Below are 18,479 nucleotides of genomic sequence, written 5' to 3' on the forward strand. Positions count from 1 at the left end.
AACAAGAAACATACATGTGTTCTTTGATACACCTTCCTGACTTTATTAAATTATATTCTTTGTATAATACAGCACACTTGTTAGACTTAAGTTAGAGTGCATTTTAAATGTATTGTTTGAACATTTTTCCAGTAGGCAATGAAACAAAATGCATGAACCAATAATGACAAAACTGCACAATTCAGAACATTTCTATCATAAAAGTCTGCTTACACACACACACATATGATGTTTGCAGATGACATTGTGATCTGTAGTGAGAATAGGGAACAGGTGGTGGAGACCCTGGAGAGATGGAGATATGCTCTAGAGAGAAGAGGAATGAAGGTCAGCAGGACTAAGACAGAATATATGTGTGTGAATGAGAGGGAGGATAGAGGAATGGTGAGGATGCAAGGAGTAGAGGTGGTGAAGGTGGATGAGTTTAAATACTTGGGGTCAATAGTTCAGAGTAACGGTGAGTGTGGAAGAGAGGTGAAGAAGAGATTACAGGCAGGATGGAGTGGGTGGAGAAGAGTGTCAGGAGTGATTTGTGACAGACGAGTACCTGTAAGAGTGAAAGGGAATGTCTACAAGAGGGTAGTGAGACCAGCTATGTTATATGGGTTGGAGACAGTGGCACTGACAAAAAGGCAGGAGTTTGAGCTGGATGTGGCAGAATTAAAGATGTTAAGATTTGCACTGGGTGTGACGAGGGTGGACAGGATTAGGGATAAGTATATTAGTGGGTCAGCCCAGGTTGGAAGGTTTGGAGACAAAGCCAGAGAGGCACGATTACGTTGGTTTGGAGATGTGCTGTGAAAGGATGCTGAGTATATTGGGAAAAATATGCTAAGAATGAAGTTACCAGGTAACAGGAAAAGAGGAAGGCCTAAGATAAGGTTTATGGATGTGGTGAGAGAGGACATGCAGGTGGTTGGTGTGACAGAGCAAGATGCAAAGGACAGGAAGTAATGGAAACAGGTGATCTGCTGTGGCTACCCCTAACAGGAACAGCCGAAAGAAGATGAGATATATATATATATATATATATATATATATATATATATATATATATATATATATATATATATATATATATATATATATATATATATATATATACATATACGGAACCACTATTAAATCCCAAAAACCCAAACTATCGATGCCCAAAATCCTGAGACCAAATACCCGAAACACTAAAATACCAAAACATCAAAACCACGAAATTCAAGCTACCGAAAACTTCGCTCAACATACACCACACACATACACATACACACAACTTCCCCCAGAACATAAACACACAAACCTAAACTACAGACAAGCAGGGGGGCAAGCCCATCTGCACCCCCTATGTGGGAGGCTGTGTTCCCTACACCACTCCTACTTAAATATTTTAACTCCAAGGTCACACTACATACACAAACACATGAAACACCACCACATACCTATATTCCCCTCACACACACATCACAGTCGCAAAACACACTTACACACTAAAACCCTAACCAACACATTTAGACACAGATACTTACCTGACCTTCCACCATACCGCAACACCAGAAGCTCGAATGTCAAACTCCCGATGATCGGGATTTTGAAATTTGCGCTTCTAGTCTTTCAGTAATTAGGGGTTTCGGCTATGTAGTCTCGAAAGTTTTAAATTCAGTATTTCAAACTTTCAAGATTATGTAGTGATCTCATATATATAATGACAGTAGTGTAAGCCATAGGCATCTTGCACAGCTTCTCGCACATATTTTCAATTTAATTTTTTGGGGGCCAGGGGGACTAAAGGCCAAAAACCAGGGACACATTTTAAACATTGCATGTATAATTTTGGAAAGTTACTAGAATAAAATGCTGTATTATCACCATGCATTTCACTGCCAAGTCTTGGACCCAGGACCCTGTGCACTACAGTCAGAGCAACATACCACTATGCCAAATCAGCAGTTTCCTGAAAGACAGGAAGACTGAAACTTAAATGGCTACCATTTAGTGAATTCAGTTCTCACTTCTCACCATAACTCTCAACCTCTTAGCACAAAATACGTGGACAAAGGCAATAATGGGGGGAATACAGCCCCAAAATAGGAAACATTTCAAATACTGATCTTATAAACTTAGATAATTGCTAGAATAAAAGGTTTTATGTTACCATTTATTTTCTGAAGAATATGAAGTCTGAAATTCAAATGCCTGTCATTATTTTGTGAATTCAATCCTTCAGAGATTTGCCACAAAAATCCTGAAAACCACAGATTTAATGAGGAATAGAATAGAACAAAAATATGAGGCATAAACTCACAAGTGGTGGCTAGGGACTTTAGGCTTTTACCTGTACCCAAGGTTTGAGCCTGAGTGCCTCTAGCCACACACACACACACACACACACACACACACACACACACACACACACACACACACACACACACACACACACACACACTGTTTACAAAGGAAATACCTTAAGCTCAGCAAATAACTCTGTAGGTTCTGTTTACAAAGAAAATACACAGGTTTCCAAAATACCTTAAACTCAAGTTCCTCCGTAGCAGCAGGTTTCCTTCCCGCTCCATGCAGTTCACAACAGAAGTTCTCCAGTGGAGTTCAGAAGCAGGCCTCACAGATCCATTGAAAAAGAAAATAAATCAGTTCACAAGCAGTACAGCAGTCATTTCTGCACTCACAGAGCAGATTCAAAACAGCCAGGATGACGGAGCTGATGTCATTGCACATGTGATGACATCAGCTCAAAAAGGGTGAAAAAAACAAATTAAAAAATAATCATAACTGAAGGAGTGCCACTTGGGAATCATGGCACCCCATTATTTGGACTCCAAAACTCGGTAAAAACTGAGTAATTTGGTACAGTTGGGAGGTATGATCAGAACTACTCAGTCTATGTGAGTGACATTGCTCGTGACATAAATAGGACACATTGGAGGAAGAGGCATGTGTCTGAGAGAGGACTTCCCATCCATGTGTAGCAGAGTTCTTGCCTAGCCCTATTCATGTATAACCTGGATCAGTGGATTATTTAATCAGAAATTCACTACAAATCTAGCACCTATGTCTATAATGGACTGAGGAGTCTGTAAATCTTGCCTGGCATACAAATACCCCTTAAAATAACTGCTAAAGCTCATAACACTTGCAGGATGCATTTGGGATGCATGGCTAGGCTTATAAGAACCCAAGAAGTCATTATCCTAGTATAAACCTATAGACCTATGAAACTGCCTACCTGGTGCTGGTGAAGGCCTTTGATACCATCCCAAATTCTGACATTATGAACAAGCTAATCAAACTAAATGCAACTGCATATATTACCCACTGGAAAGGAAACTGGCTAACAGACAGAATGCAATCTATTAGTGTGGGAGACACACTTTCTTTGAAATGAGTAATTGCCAGCAATGTCAAACAGGGATCAGTCCTAGGACCACTTCTCTTTGGTGTTTACTTCTCTGATATCAAGGCTAACATCAAGGGCCTGTGGATGGCCATGCTTACATATAACTGTTCACTTGGAAGCTATTATTAACACCCCATCCAACTTCCATATTCTTCAGGAAGGACAGATATGCACCAGTACATTTTGCCTAGACCATGATCTAAAACTGCATGCCAAGAAATACAGCAATGTGTACTTAGGCAAAACTGGGAACCCATGCACCTACTGTATAGGTGACACCCCTTTGAATGTTAATTCAGTCATTATGGACCTGGGCACTTTCATTGACAACAAACTATCCATTGTTTAACATGTATCCACTGTCATTAATAAATCATTTTACCTTGCCAGACTAATCAACAGGGTTCTTTCTTACAAATCTAGGGAAATTATCATCACTTTCTCCTCCTCCTTCATCAGGTCCACAATAGAGTATAATGGCTCTTTGGTATGTACCAGTCTAAATATATGACCCAGCTTGAGAGACCACAGTGGTTTCTCACTAAGATAATCAAGAACATGACTTTGATGAGCTACCTAGATCACCTTAAAGCACTTTCACTCATTTCTGTTTCCTACAGACTCCTGAGAGGTCACCTCTGTCTAGCCTACAATGCCTTGAAGAATCCTGTCCTGTGCAACCCGTTACACATCTATAAAACTAATAGTACCCTCAATACCCACTCAAGAGATCTAAACATGCCACAAATCATAAATAGAATCTGTTGACAAGACAGATATATATCCCAGAGAATCCCTATTTTATGGAATAGACTTTCTTCAGATGTAAAGCAGCTCACTGACCCTCTTTAAGAGTAACCTGGATGAATGGATGGACAATTGTAAATTTACCTGAAGTCTAATTGCTCAAGCCCTCATTGAAAGGGCTTGAACCTGAACATACATTAGTCATGTTAATGGGTACCTACAATTTGTGGTATTTTTATTAGATTAGAGGTGAAGAAGAGAGTACAGGCAGGGAGGAATGGATGGAGAAGAGTGTCAGGAGTGATTTGTGATAGACGGGTACCAGTAAGAGTGAAAGGGAAGGTCTACAAGAGGATAGTGAGACCAGCTATGTTGTATGGGTTGGAGACAGTGGCACTGACATAAAGGCAGGAGTTAGAGCTGGAAGTGGCAGAGTTAAAGATATTAAGATTTGTACTGGGTGTGACAAGGATGGACAGGATTAGGAATCAGTATATTAGAGGGTCAGCTCAGGTTGGACGGTTTGGAGACAAAGTCAAAGATGCGAGATTGCATTGGTTTGTACATGTGCTGAGGAGGGATGATGGGTATATTGGGAAAAGGATGCTAAGGATGGAGCTGCCAGGTAAGAGGAAAAGAGGAAGGCCTAAGATAAGGTTTATGGACGTGGTGAGAGAGGACATGCAGGTGGTTGGTGTGAGAGAGCAATATGCAGAGGACAGGAAGAAATGGAAACAGATGATTCGCTGTGTCGACACCTAACGGGAACAGCCGAAAGAGAAGACGAGAAGTGGTTAGATTACTAATGCTCCTCTGGACTAGCAGCATAGTAATGGCCTATGAATCTTTGAGTCTAATCTACTTACTGTTATAAACTACCTAGATGAATTTAACTGACTGACCTGCTAATTGTTGCAAAACTTCCTCTCAGTCAGGGTGATTTTGTTAATAAAATCAGCAGTCTGCAAATGTAGAATGATAGTGTTTTTTTGTAAACTTAGGATTTATGCTGACTGACCGTTCTCTTTACTCAAAAATATTACAAATGAATCAATAAGCATATATATATATATATATATATATATATATACACACACACACACACACACACACACACATATATATATATATATATATATATATATATATATATATATATACATACTTCACTCTGGAATAAAATCCCAGTCCAGGTTAGGCAGAGTCCCTCATTGACTCTCTTCAAGAAGAATCTTGATGAGTGGATGGGAGATCGTAGGTTTACCCCGGGTATCACTTCTGTGTCACTGTTAGACAGAGGCAGAAAAAGGGCATAGAAAAATAAATTTAAAATGGACATTCTGGCTAGACTTATAAATGCCCTAGGGCAGATAGCCTAGTATGAACCTATGAACCTATGAACCTATATGTACACATGAATGAAATCTGATATAATTTAAGTCACATCATCTAATAGTGCCAATATTCATCTTTTGCTAGTGCTAAGTGGATTGAAGACCTGATCTACTCTGACCAATGCCAGGGATGATGGAGAGGTCTACACAGCACTACTGGCTAGTACCTACCCACCATAAAGTCGAGCACATCTGGGTCAGTTAGATACTATCCACCTGATGTCCAGTTGCCCAGACTGGATTACCTGGGATACCTGTATTGAGTAAATGTTAGATATAAAGTCAATTAACATGCCAAACAAAAAATTGGGATTGGTACACTGAATATAGTTTCACTGATAAGACACAGTGTGAATGTGGATGACATGCTGGTAAGAAGAAGACTGGATGTTCTGTGTAGCCAGAAGTCAAGGTTGAAGGGCAGTGCAATGAAGTTTCTTGGCATGAGATATAGAGTATTTTATTCAGAAGAGGGCAGACTAGACAGGGTGTGGTATTTGTGGAGATAGAGTCTTCAGAAGGCAGTGATGGATATCATCAGAATCAGAGGCAGATTCACAGCAATCAAACTCTAGTATAAAGACAGGCTTGTCTTCAAGATCTCAAACCGTAGAGCTATGATGGTAATGAAAAGAGGGAATTCAAGCAGCAATTGCAGGGCATCCTTGAAAATCGGGGACTTGAATGTTCATTCTAGGACATACAGGATAGGTTATTTGGCCTGCCTGAGTCCAGATGGATTCACATGAGTGGGGCAACAGGGATAATGAAGGAGAAGCCATTCTATGCTTCTGCCAGGTAAATGCCAAGAAAGACAGTAACAAGGTCACATACAAAGAGTAACAGTATGAAACTCAGGAAGAGTTTTCATAATAAGCACATGACATTAGGATAGAATCAGAGATTGCAAAGTCATCCCCAGTGAAAGAGTTGGCCCATAGCATAAACTGCTGAGGGCCACAATCAGCTTTAAGCAGTGGTCTGAAAAGAATCTAAGAGTGAAAGCGCATGAGTTCAAGAAAATACTTGGGGCTCTAGTACTTCAGAACAAATGGGGATCTAGGTGGAGCCAAAGAAGAATGTCATTATCTCAAGACAGCATGCAAGATGATGATAAAACTTGTATATAGCCAAGACAGGAATGAAAATAAGGTAAATGAAGAAAACTGATGGTGAAAAGCAGAAATCCAGGATGTTATCAATTGAAATAAGAAGTGAAGGAAGAAGCAGGCGATAGAAAACAAGAAAGAGGCTATGAAATGATACTGACCTCACATCAAAGTGGCTAAGAGAGTACAGTTAAGGCTCCTATACATAGCATAACAGAAAACTATAATTCAAAATGGAAAGAGATGATGATGATGAAACAAGTGGGAAGCTGAAGTAACAGGGAGAGACTGGGATTTTGGATGCAGACCTTTAAGGAGAATGTATTTATTTATTTTTTTATTTTACATTTGTTGACCGGGAGAGTCCAACTGGATTACAAGTCCATTTTCAGTGGAGGCCTGGGGAGAAAAGCTCCAAGAGAACATTTTTTTTTACAAAACATAGCTTTAAGGACAGACTTCATACAATTTCCATAGAAGAGACTTTGACATACATATTAACTAACAGATTGGATACATTCATTCTCTACAATATAATATTAAATCTTAGAAGATATTCCTAGGTTTAGGAATAACAATAATCATGCAGAATATTATATTCATAAAGTAGCAGAAGGTCTTCTAAGAAATAAGCCAACATGAGAATGGAGAAATGAGATTCTGCAGATATGGATGACTGCAATTAGGGATGCAAACAATAGGCACGAAAATGTGGGAATATATTGGAGAAAACTGGCAAAGGAACCAAGGTACTGTGAGCAAATAACTAGAGAGGGAAAGGTAATAGAATGGGAAAATACCAAGAACTTGTTTGGTCTGCAGGCTAAAGATGGCCTTCCATATCAGGGATTGATGTCAGTGTAGGCAAAGAGAAAGAAATAGGAGGTCCTAAATTAAAGAGCAACACTAGTAGTGTTTTTAGTAGAATTTAGAACAGAAGTTGCCATTAGGAAAGGAATAATTAATAGAGTATATAAAACATTGCATGATAACTATAAAACTCAATCAGAGGAGGTTAGGAAGGACTGGAAAGAGAGATAAGTAATTCACAAAGAAACAATGGAGGTATGTATGCATGTCTCCCAAATATGCAATAACATCTAGAAGATTTCAGATCTTTGCCTGGAAGTGCTTACATATTTTTATACCCCAGGCAGGCTTCAAAGAACTTTTCCTTAGGTAGACAGCAAATGTTGGATGTGTGATGGAGCAGAAAGAGATAACTATGAACAAATTTTCTGGGAGTGCAATGAGATGGTAGACTTTAAAGATTCTATGCAGACTGCAGAGATGCTACATGAGCAAGGAGTGACTAGGGAAATGATTTTTTCAGCTGTGATACAAACTCTGAATTACCTAGACATAGTGAGTATAATTATGATGGCTGCCTAAAAAGCAATTACTATAAAATGGAAATCAAAGTCTAAATCAACTTTACTAGAAGTAGTGAAGATAATAGCACAGTTAAAACAACTGGAACTGGGATCTCTAGAGTAGGGTAGGAGCAAATTACACAGGAAAAATTGGAACTGTGGGGATTAATGCATGCAGAGGAAGTAAGAGGTTTAAACGAAGGTATGATTTGAATGAGCTACATAATGGCTGGCTAACAATGACTGGATATGTTAAAAGTGACATATAATTGGATATGTTAAAAGTGACATATAATGTTTGCAGTTACAGTTGTGGCTGTACGGTTTCGAATGTATAATGTTTGCAGTTGAGATTGTGTCACTGTGGTTTATTGACACATATAAATGTAATATGGCCTATATCATACATAATGATTTAATAAAGATGTTTCTTGTTTTAATACGAAAGAAAAAAAGTAGCTAAGTAAGTAATTGCAATGGCAAAGAATGAAGCATTGAAGAAAGTGCATTATCTTCTGGAGAATGACTCAGCAGCTGGCAGAAAGAAGCTATATGAAGCTGCAAGGTAATGGCAGAAAAGTAAAAGAAGATAATAAATCAGTGCACAGCAATCATAAGAGATGCCAGTAAAAATCTGCTCACTAGTCAAGAGGACATGAATGGCAAATGGAAGAAATACTTCAACGAGCTTCAGAATGAAGCTGGTTATCTGTGACATGCTCATGTCTCCCTTTGTCATGATAGGGCTTTTTAGATGTTGACACTGTTCCAGTACTTCGGTCAGTAACACTGCAGAATGAAATACACCATCAAATAAATAATTGCAAGAGTAGGGCAGTGGTTAAAATACCTTGATGTTAAGCAGCAAATTGCAGGTGTAGGGTAGTAGTTAAAAGGCCGTGATGCTAAGCATCATTCTTTGTGTAAATTACCATAATCCAGAGATGCAGTGGATTGCTTACATGAGCATAGTGAGTACAAAAGCAGTTGGCATCCCTTTGGCTCTCAGACACAAAATTACTACTCTCATACAGAAGAAAAAATAGAAAATAAACTTTACAAAAATCACACAAAAGATTATATATACAAATTATTTCTGATAAGAAATTGTGAACACAGTGCAGCCTAAGACAAAATACACAAGGCACAAGGGCCTACTAATAAAAATCCTACCTGCCTATGATCCTAGCAATTATACTGTCATCTGGAGGCAAACATCTGACATGAATATAATGTTAATGTAGCTGTATGTGTTAACCAAACGATGCATTACAAAGACAAAAACCTCATAATTTCACTGATCCCATGAAGACTTCATATTAAACTGGACTGTTTTTTAAAAGCAAAAACATACAGTAGAGTTGATCATAGTGGGTTCATGGTACTAGATACAGGAGTGGCCAGCCAGGGATCTAGGTGCTGCAAAGATCCCTTGAAGCTTGCCTCTTATGGAGCAATAGAGCAAAATATACTTTCCATTTGTGACAATTGCATCTATCACGTAAATCAGAAATCAATATATCAATTTATTGATGTAATTACTAAGCACTTTACCTAAGTGACTCAAAGCAAGAGATTATTTTAACTCTGCAACCTTGTTAGTACTACAACACTGCCAATAAAATGATGAGACATTATGCAGATTCCTTGTAAACACAATAATCACTACTTATAGGTCTTGTTTTCCAAGATCTGGTGTGAATTTAGTCAATGGTACTGAAACTGATACCAGGCTTGGGTATAAGCTTTAATATCAACACCTGAAAGAAATATTATTAAAAGGCAGATAAATTCATATTCATGAGACTATTGTAATCTTTGATACTGTCAATTGCTTAGCTCATCCACACACAATATAATCACTGCAGTTGTAGTAATCAAAATCATAGCTGTAGATTTCATTCATTTACTGTCTGGAACCTTTAAAGCTAAACCCTGTTCTTTATAGGGTATATTTTTCCCAGATAGATAAAACTGTCTTTTGCATGCTTGAACTTTCATTTTACAATTTCATTTAGAATATATTACAAATTTTAATTATGCATGACTCCCTTTCCTTCCATAATATTAACTCTGACTGATCCCATCCTAAGAATTAAGCATTAGGCAAGCAGTTGAGGCATTATGCCATCTGGACAAAGGAAAATGGCAAAGCATTCATGGAATTCATTTCTTTCTTTCTTTTCTACTTCTGAAGCATTGTTCCCTTAAGTTTTATAAGCTAACAAACAGTTGTAGTTCCTGTCAACAGATTTGAATTGATAAAAGTCTCAATATAGTAAAAGACAGATCAGGAGAAGACATACAATACATGCATATACATACACATGTACACTCACAAAATGGCTACAACATCATGCTATCATATTTTTCAAAAGATTAGCAAGTTCTACCACTTTTTCTAATGCTCTGGATGATATCTGAGGCACAGTAGAGACTAACAGCATGATTTAAATAAATAATTTATTTCCCGTTACCAATTTATATGTACCCTTGCATACTTCTCATTTTATAAGCCTTTTATTATTTTTAGAGTTTGAATTTTATTCATCAAACTGTATAGCTGCACTTATACTATTTAATTTCCAGTCTTGTGCCTGTATATCTGAAGGACAGCAATCTGTATGTCATGGAGCTGGTGACCCAGGGACATGTGTGTGGCATTGCTAGGGTAGGCACTTGTGTGGTAGCTCTCATTTTTTTTATTTCCTCAAGTCTTTTGGGTTTCTAATACCATAGCAGGAATTGACCCCATTCCTAATGATTAAAGTTCATGAAATTAGTATTGTTTCAGTCTTTGATGTTAGCCAGAAGTGCTCTTCACAGCACCTGCTATGTGCCCAGTAATGACTCCTTCTGTGATTTGTATGGAGTTACATGTATTGGTAACATATCTAAGTATGATTGTAAATTGTTTTTTTATAAGATTTGTTGCTTCTACTACAATAGGAACTGTCTGAGCATCCTTTTTCCACAGTGCCTTCATTTATGCCTGCAAATCCTGGTATTTTATGACTTTGTGTTTTTCTGTATGTAAGACACTGTGGTCACTGGGTGTAACAATTTCAATGGTCAGTACTACTTTTTTTTTCTTTTCATGGACTACTATATCTGGCTTTCTCGCATCTATTTTTTGAACTGTTGGTAATGGGTGATCCCATATGATATAAACTTCTTTATTTTCTATAATGCTTTGTGGATCAATACTTGTATTTATTGCCCAAGATCCACAAGTCTTATAATACACCACCAGGAAGACCAATTGTTTCAGGTATGGGCTCACTTACTGAGTCCTTGTCTGTCTTTCTAACCCAGTATTTAAAACCATTATTACCTCATGTCAGGGCTAGATTGCAAGACACCACTGAATTTTTACAGATTGTTTCGGAATGCCAATTAGAATCACACTGGCTGATGTGTACTTTAGATGTTAAATCTTTATACACATGTATCCCGCATTGGGCAGGTTTAACAGCTTTACAATATTGGCTCAACAGAATAAACCTCTATGATCCGGGTTTTAACACATTACTAACATGTATGGTGGAACATGTTCTCACAAAGAATGATTTTTATTTTCAAAATCAATGTTATTGGCAGATTCAAGGTACTGCCATGGGAGCATCATTCGCACCAATATATGTGGATCTATTCATGGGGTATGTTGAAGAACATATTATATATAATGAACTTCACAATCTGTACTTTTGGTTTGTATCACCTCCGGTTCTGTTGTATGGCCAAACTGTTGATAGCGATATAAATCCCTTTCGCTATACAATGTTACCACTTGTACCAAAGAATCAGCGACTGTAGTCTATATGATTTCTATAGTTCTTCTGAGCAGCACGCCAGTCAGATGTATTAAAAACTGATTTATTGAACCATTACATTTGTTGTTACGAGTTAGTGGTAACTAAACTCGCAATAAAAACTACTGCTGTTTCGCACACTTAAAGCACGCGAATGCTATATGCGTTAAAATTCAAAATGCGAAAAACAAATGACCATACGCAAAAAATAACTAACTTTGACAACCTTGGTGAACACTGGTTAAGCGCTTTCACCCAAAACCTTATGGGCTTCTTCAGAACCTGCAAGCCACAACCTGCATCAAATTGACTTTTTGGATGTTCATCGACAAAGGGAAGCAGATAACACCTTACGTACAACGGTTCACAGGAAATATCCCCAATATAATAGTTTATTACACTCTTCCAGTCTTCACCCTATGCATATTATTAAATATATTCCAAAATCACAGTTCATGAAAATCAAGAGAATATATTCATCACAGGAGGATCTTGCCCATTGCCAAAATGACCTCTCCAATAGATTTTTGCAGAGGGGTTATGACACACAAAATATTATTTCAGCCTTACAATGGAGTAAAAAACATCTAGGGATAATCTCTCGATATACAAACCTAAAATTAGCAATTCTTACCAAGATAAACTTAGATTGGTTACTACTTTTGGCAGGAGTATGGGACAATTAAGGGATGTTATTAATCAACATTGGAATATACTTAAAACCAACACACGGTTGGATGACTGGTTAGGGGATAGATGCCTTTTTTCTTATCGGAAAGGCAAAACCCTTGGATCCTATTTCTCCCACTACAAAAAAATCACATATCATGACACTCAACCTCAACAAACTACATTATCAGGGGAGAAACTGGTTGGATGTTACCCCTGTGATCACTGTTCTTTTTGCCAATACATCTTTAAGACCAAAAATTTTACCAGTAAAAACACTGGACAACTGTACAATATTAATTGTTTTGCCAGTTGTGGCACGGATTGGGTAATATATTTGGCCACATGCTCATGCCAAGCTTTTTATATAGGGCAAACCTCCAGACAATTCAGAATCCGTATATCCGAACATTTAGGGGACATCAGGAATGCCAGACTCACCAATGCTCTATATAGACACACTTTGATCCACAAAACAGCCAAATTCACCTTCACTGTTATTGACAAAATCTCAGGAAACAGATCTTTCAAAACTGGATGGCACAATTTATTAAACAATAAAGAAAAGAGATGGATTGTTAAATTAGGTGGTCTGTTTCCACCTGGTCTGAATGATAAATTATAACATCTCTTGTTTGATTTATGTATAACATACTCCTCAAAATGCATATTCCGAGCATGTTTGCCTCTCATTATTAGATTATTTGTCATTTCATATTTCTTATTTCATACATATTTTTATACTTTTACTCTTGTAAGGAAGTGATGTCAGGACTGCATTGTTGGATTGATTATAAATAACAGGATCTGCTATGTTACTACTGTTTACCCACTGATGAAAGCATTTTGCTGAAACCGGTCTGGTTCTTAATAAACTTCATTGCTCTTGCCCTCCGGGTGCTGGTCTCCGTTTTTTTGCAAAACTTTCACTATGTTTGAATCTTGTGAGATCAGCAGTTATGTGTGCAACCCTGCAATTGGAGATATATATGTAAGCAATTTCGAGGAGGCCCATACCTCCTTCAGAACAGGGAATATGTAGTCTTGGTATATACTGATTTTTATAAATCATTTGATAAGCATGAAGCATCCTATTTGTTTTCCTGTCCAACCAATACAATGCCTTTTTGGGAGCAGGCAGTCCCTCCAAAACTGTAATTTAGGACAGGAAGAGCAAATGGGTTTATAGCTTGGACTTTATTCCTTGATGTCAATGCTGTTTTCAGTATTAATTTTAGTCATCTAAAATATTCCTTACTAAGTTTTGTTCACATTGTTCATATTTTATTGTTGATCCTTCATCAGTTCCCAAATATTTATACACTCCCATCTTGCTCAAGTTCTTTTATATCACATTCCTGTCCCAAACTGATGTTTCCTTGGTGCTGGAGCTTTCCTGCTTTAAAGGCTGCTTTTGAACATTCTTATATCATCTGAAAACGTTTTGACCACTTGCAGCTGTGCTTTCAGTTCCTCATCTGATGAGCTAAACAGTTTTAAATCATTCAGAAAAAGAAGATGAGAAGTGTTTATACTTTGTTGTTGTCTAGCAGCCACATTGTAGCCATGACCTAATCTGTTAAGTAGACAATGTAATGGGCAAAGGGAAGACAAACAGGAGCAATGACAAAGAGTTACCCTGGAGTATCCCCTTTGAATTTGTATCCCCGGAACAATAATATGTCTTTTATCATGGCTTAACTGCAAAGTGGCTTGCCACCATTTCATGGTTATAGTAATGTATTCAATCAGTGTAGGGTATATCTCATACATTTTTAAGCACTCTTTTATCCATGAGTGTGGGATATTGCCAAATGTTTTTCTGTAGTCTATCCATGCCATACTTAGGTTCTTCTCCTTTTTACAGTTCTCCACTCTGACTTTATTTAACAACAAATGATTCTTTGTTCCATACGACTTTTTTGTTACCCTTTTGTTCTACTGCCATGACTTTGTTTTCTTCTAAATGACTATAAACTCTGTCAGCATCAATTCTAGTGTGTATTTTATAAATCGTCAGAAGGCAAGTTATTGGTGTACTTTTTTTATGATAACTTGCAAGCTTGTTCTTAATTAGGGGTATTGTTTTTCCTGTTTTATCTAGGTTGATGTCTGCTAGAGGTGCTCATATAAATAGTTCTTACTCATGGCTAAATCTTCATGTAAAGATGTAAATACTTTTAGCCAGAAGTTAGGTGCTGCATTTGGGCCTGGGGTTTTCCAATAAGAGGCTTTTCTTAATTTTGTTTCAATCTCTTTGGTTGTTACTTCAACCCATTTCATATCCTGCACATTTGAACTTCTTATTCTTTTTTTAGTTCTTTTATCCATTTAGCATCTTTGTTATGTGCCACAGCAATTTCATAGATATTTCTCCAAAAATGTATCTATGTCTTCTTTTTTGGTGCTGTTTCAATTCCTTTTGTCTTGTTTCCCAGTTCTCTATAAACCGTGTTTGGGTCATCAGTAAGTTTTTCTACATGTGGTGATATTTTTAGTTTATTATTTGTGATAATGCACAATAGATCCTAATCTGTTCTGATAATGTGAATTGTTTTTATCATGTCTTTCTGAGTATTTTTGTTGATCTCTTCTCTCCTCCATACTCTTACAACAGTGACCTTCTTTTCTTAATTGCTTTATAATTTCTCTATTCAATACTTCCATCATGGCATTTGATTTCTCACTTTCATTTCCAAACACTGCCCTGTTTTTTTGTGGCAAGTCTTTATCTGTTATTAATTTAGCTGCACAGTAATATATCCTATTTACTTCTGTTATATCACATGAATCTTTATGAACAGTCCTAATTACTGTGTTATTTGTTTTATCAAACTTTTAACTTCTTGGGTTTCACAGATTTTTCTGTAGTGTATTTCTTTCATTGATCTTAATATGTCTGTCCATCTCTATTAAATCAAGCAATTCTTCTCTTAGATCATTTTCTTCCATACTGACGACACATTCTTTGTTCTCAATTTCCTGCAGGTATTTTATAGAAAGTTCCAGAGCATCTTCTTGTACCAGTCTCTTCAGTTTCATCATGTGTCATCCATTGCTCTTTCATATGGGAACTCACTGGCCTATAACTCCACAACATTGACTGCGTCAGAGTTGCGACGGTTTCCTGTTCCTTCCCTTGCTATGCAACTGCAACTGAACTTTTGTACTGGTTTCCTGTGGAAGACTCCAAAGTATCTTCATATGGCAACTGATCAGATGTTTCCCACTCCACTGGTTTCTCTTTAATTTGGGGATCCATTGTTTTACCCTGCTGTGATGTTATCAGAGTTAGATTTTCTACGCTTAACCCTTCACTTTGCAGTTAATCCATAATCTTAGTTTCTATTTCTTTAACTTCTCCATTACTAATCCTCTTTTCTACTTTTCCTCTTTGTTTTCTTATTTTTTTGTATTGCAAAATTTTCCATATCTAGTTGCCTTTGCCTTTATTTCTCTTCAAATCTCTTTGGTGCTGCTCTTTTTGTATTCATTAGTTTTGCTTTCTCCTGTGCATAAACATTGCACCATACTGAATCTCTTTCTTTCCCATGTCCATATTTCTTCTTCAGATGTCTCCTGCTCATCCTGTTTCTCCTTTCTTGGTGGGACTCGTTGTTCAAACATGCTGTGATATAACCTGTGTTAGACATTCTACACTAAATCCTTCACTTCGCAAGCACTCCATAACTTCAACTTCTACTTTTTTAACATCTGCTTTACTAATCTTCTGGTCTACATTCTCTCTTTGTGCTCTCAGTTTTAATTTCTCCAAATCTTTTGGGTTTCTAATACCATGATGGGAATGGACCCCATTTCTAAATCAAAGTATGATTAAAGTTCATGAAATTAGTATTGTTTCAATCTTTGATGTCAGCCAGAAGTGCTCTTCACAGGACCTGCAATGTGCCCTGTAATAACTCCTTCTGCAATTCATATGGAGTTACATGTATCGGTAACATGTCTAAACGTGACTGTAGATTCTTTTTTATAAGACCCGTTGCTCCTACTACTATTGGAACTGTTTGCGTATCTTTCTTCCACATTGCTCTCATTTCTGCCTGCAAATCCTGATATTTTATGCATTTGTGTCTCTCTGTACACACACCACTGCAGCTCACAGTATGAATGAAGAAATGTGCTTATACATAAAAGGTACAGCAGGCCCTGCTACTGGATGAACTCCTGCTAACCAATAGGAATGGGGTGTTATGAACTTACTGCAAAAATCCTGGACATGCTGTGGTTCACAACATCAGCTCAAATTTCAATGCAAACCAGCCAATCCATGGAGTAAAAAAAACGAACAGACTGGCCATTGGGCTGACTGGGTGAGGTCTATTTGTATGGCAGAAGAAAAAAATGTCAAAAAAAGGTTTGAAAGAAAAAAAACTTGTGCCTATTGACCTAATGGCTGTTTTGCAGGATTTTCCAGGATGTAGAGCATTCTTGGTCAGGCACCTTGATATTTTCCACATAATATGTGGCTTCTGTTTTATTTATATAGGATATTTGGGAGTTTTATATGAACAAAATCACATACCTGCGTATAATGTGTGCACATTGGTCCGTAGCATCTTAGTGGGCACCTGGGATTGCATTCTTGAGGGTATGGGAATGCATAATCTTTAACTTCATCGTACCATGGTTTAACAAGCTGCAGAATGGACTGGTAACTGCATGAAATAAAAGCACATAACAAAAAGGAATTACCCAAAAACTGAACTGTGATGCACAAATGTGTACATACAGGAAGAAACACATGAATGAAATCAATGCATGTTAAAATGTGCACTTTTTGCAAATATACTTTTGAACAGTTTGCAGACAGAATCACTTCTGGAGCATTTCATACAGAAAATATAGACATTTCTAAAGAATGTACATTGTTTCTTATATTCACTTATAGATTTTTGTTAACAGCAAGTACATTCATTAAAGGAATTTTAATTCTTTCACTCCACAGTTGTACTGAACTTTTGGAAATATAGCATGTATAATGACAATAGTAAAATCTAAAGGTCAAGCCTAACTAGAAAATGATACAGCCCACAGCAAACATAGCAAGAAAAATGAATGTCCTGCTAACAATGGGCACAGTTTGCAATGATATTACAATGTTAGTGCATATCTGGTAACACTGCATTTTTTTCTGTTATTTGAAGGTAGCACCCACGACCACTTTCTTTCTGTAAAAGTAAACCAATAGCAAGTAAAATTATGCATAGAGTTTTCAAGCAAACAAGACTTAACAATGTGTTAATTATAACATGCTATTACACATGTGTTATACTAATGAGCCTGTGGGCTCCCCCTGCTTTCCTTGCGTCTTGCAGTATGGCATGGCAAGGTGCTGTTTCTGTTGTTGTCATTATGCAGTAACGTCTGTCCATGGGTAGAATGAACTATGGGATGAGACCAAGTATTCAGACCCATGCCAGGAGTGATGCTATAAAGGGAATGACTCAGCACTTTAAGTTAATGACTCAGCTGTTTAAGTTATATAAGAAGAACAATGTCAACACAACTTGAGTTATGTTGTGAAGCATGAAAAAAGGCTGGGTGGTCTGTGTTGCCAATTCATGAAGGTAATCTATGGTAATGCAAACCCAAGATGATGCTGGGGATTATGTACGGGGCCCAGAGTATAAACCTAAATAGATAAATGAATGAAACAAACCCCAGCAGCAAAACAAACAAAGTAAAAAATGTAAAAAAAATCCCTTGTGCAGAGGAAAAGGAGACAATCCAAAAAAGGAAATTCACAGAGGCAGTACATCAATAAAACAGTTGATTTATTTGTAAGCGCTTTCGCAATAAAAATTGCTTCATCAGACAACCATCACTAAACCAAAATCTATTTAAATAGTAGCATATACACATTACATCCAATCATTTCTCTAAAAAAGCCCTCCAAAACTAACCAATAAACCCTTTAAAGGAATAGTACTTTGAAAAGCAAAAAAACA

General features: G+C 37.2%; 1 protein-coding gene across 2 annotated transcripts in view; it reads right to left on the reverse strand.

The window, feature by feature from the left end:
- PI15 (peptidase inhibitor 15) overlaps positions 1-18,479 on the reverse strand; it is a 359,005-nt gene that overhangs the window by 42,507 nt on the left and 298,019 nt on the right. For both annotated transcript variants that reach the window (XM_044065836.1, XM_044065837.1), the window contains exon 4: positions 17,054-17,186. In XM_044065836.1, coding sequence (XP_043921771.1) covers positions 17,054-17,186 — 133 coding nt within the window. The remainder of the gene's footprint in view (positions 1-17,053; positions 17,187-18,479) is intronic.

The sequence above is a fragment of the Protopterus annectens genome, chromosome 3.part0, assembly GCF_019279795.1.
Source record: "Protopterus annectens isolate FY-2018-M chromosome 3.part0, PAN1.0, whole genome shotgun sequence".
Classification (NCBI taxonomy): domain Eukaryota; kingdom Metazoa; phylum Chordata; order Ceratodontiformes; family Protopteridae; genus Protopterus; species Protopterus annectens.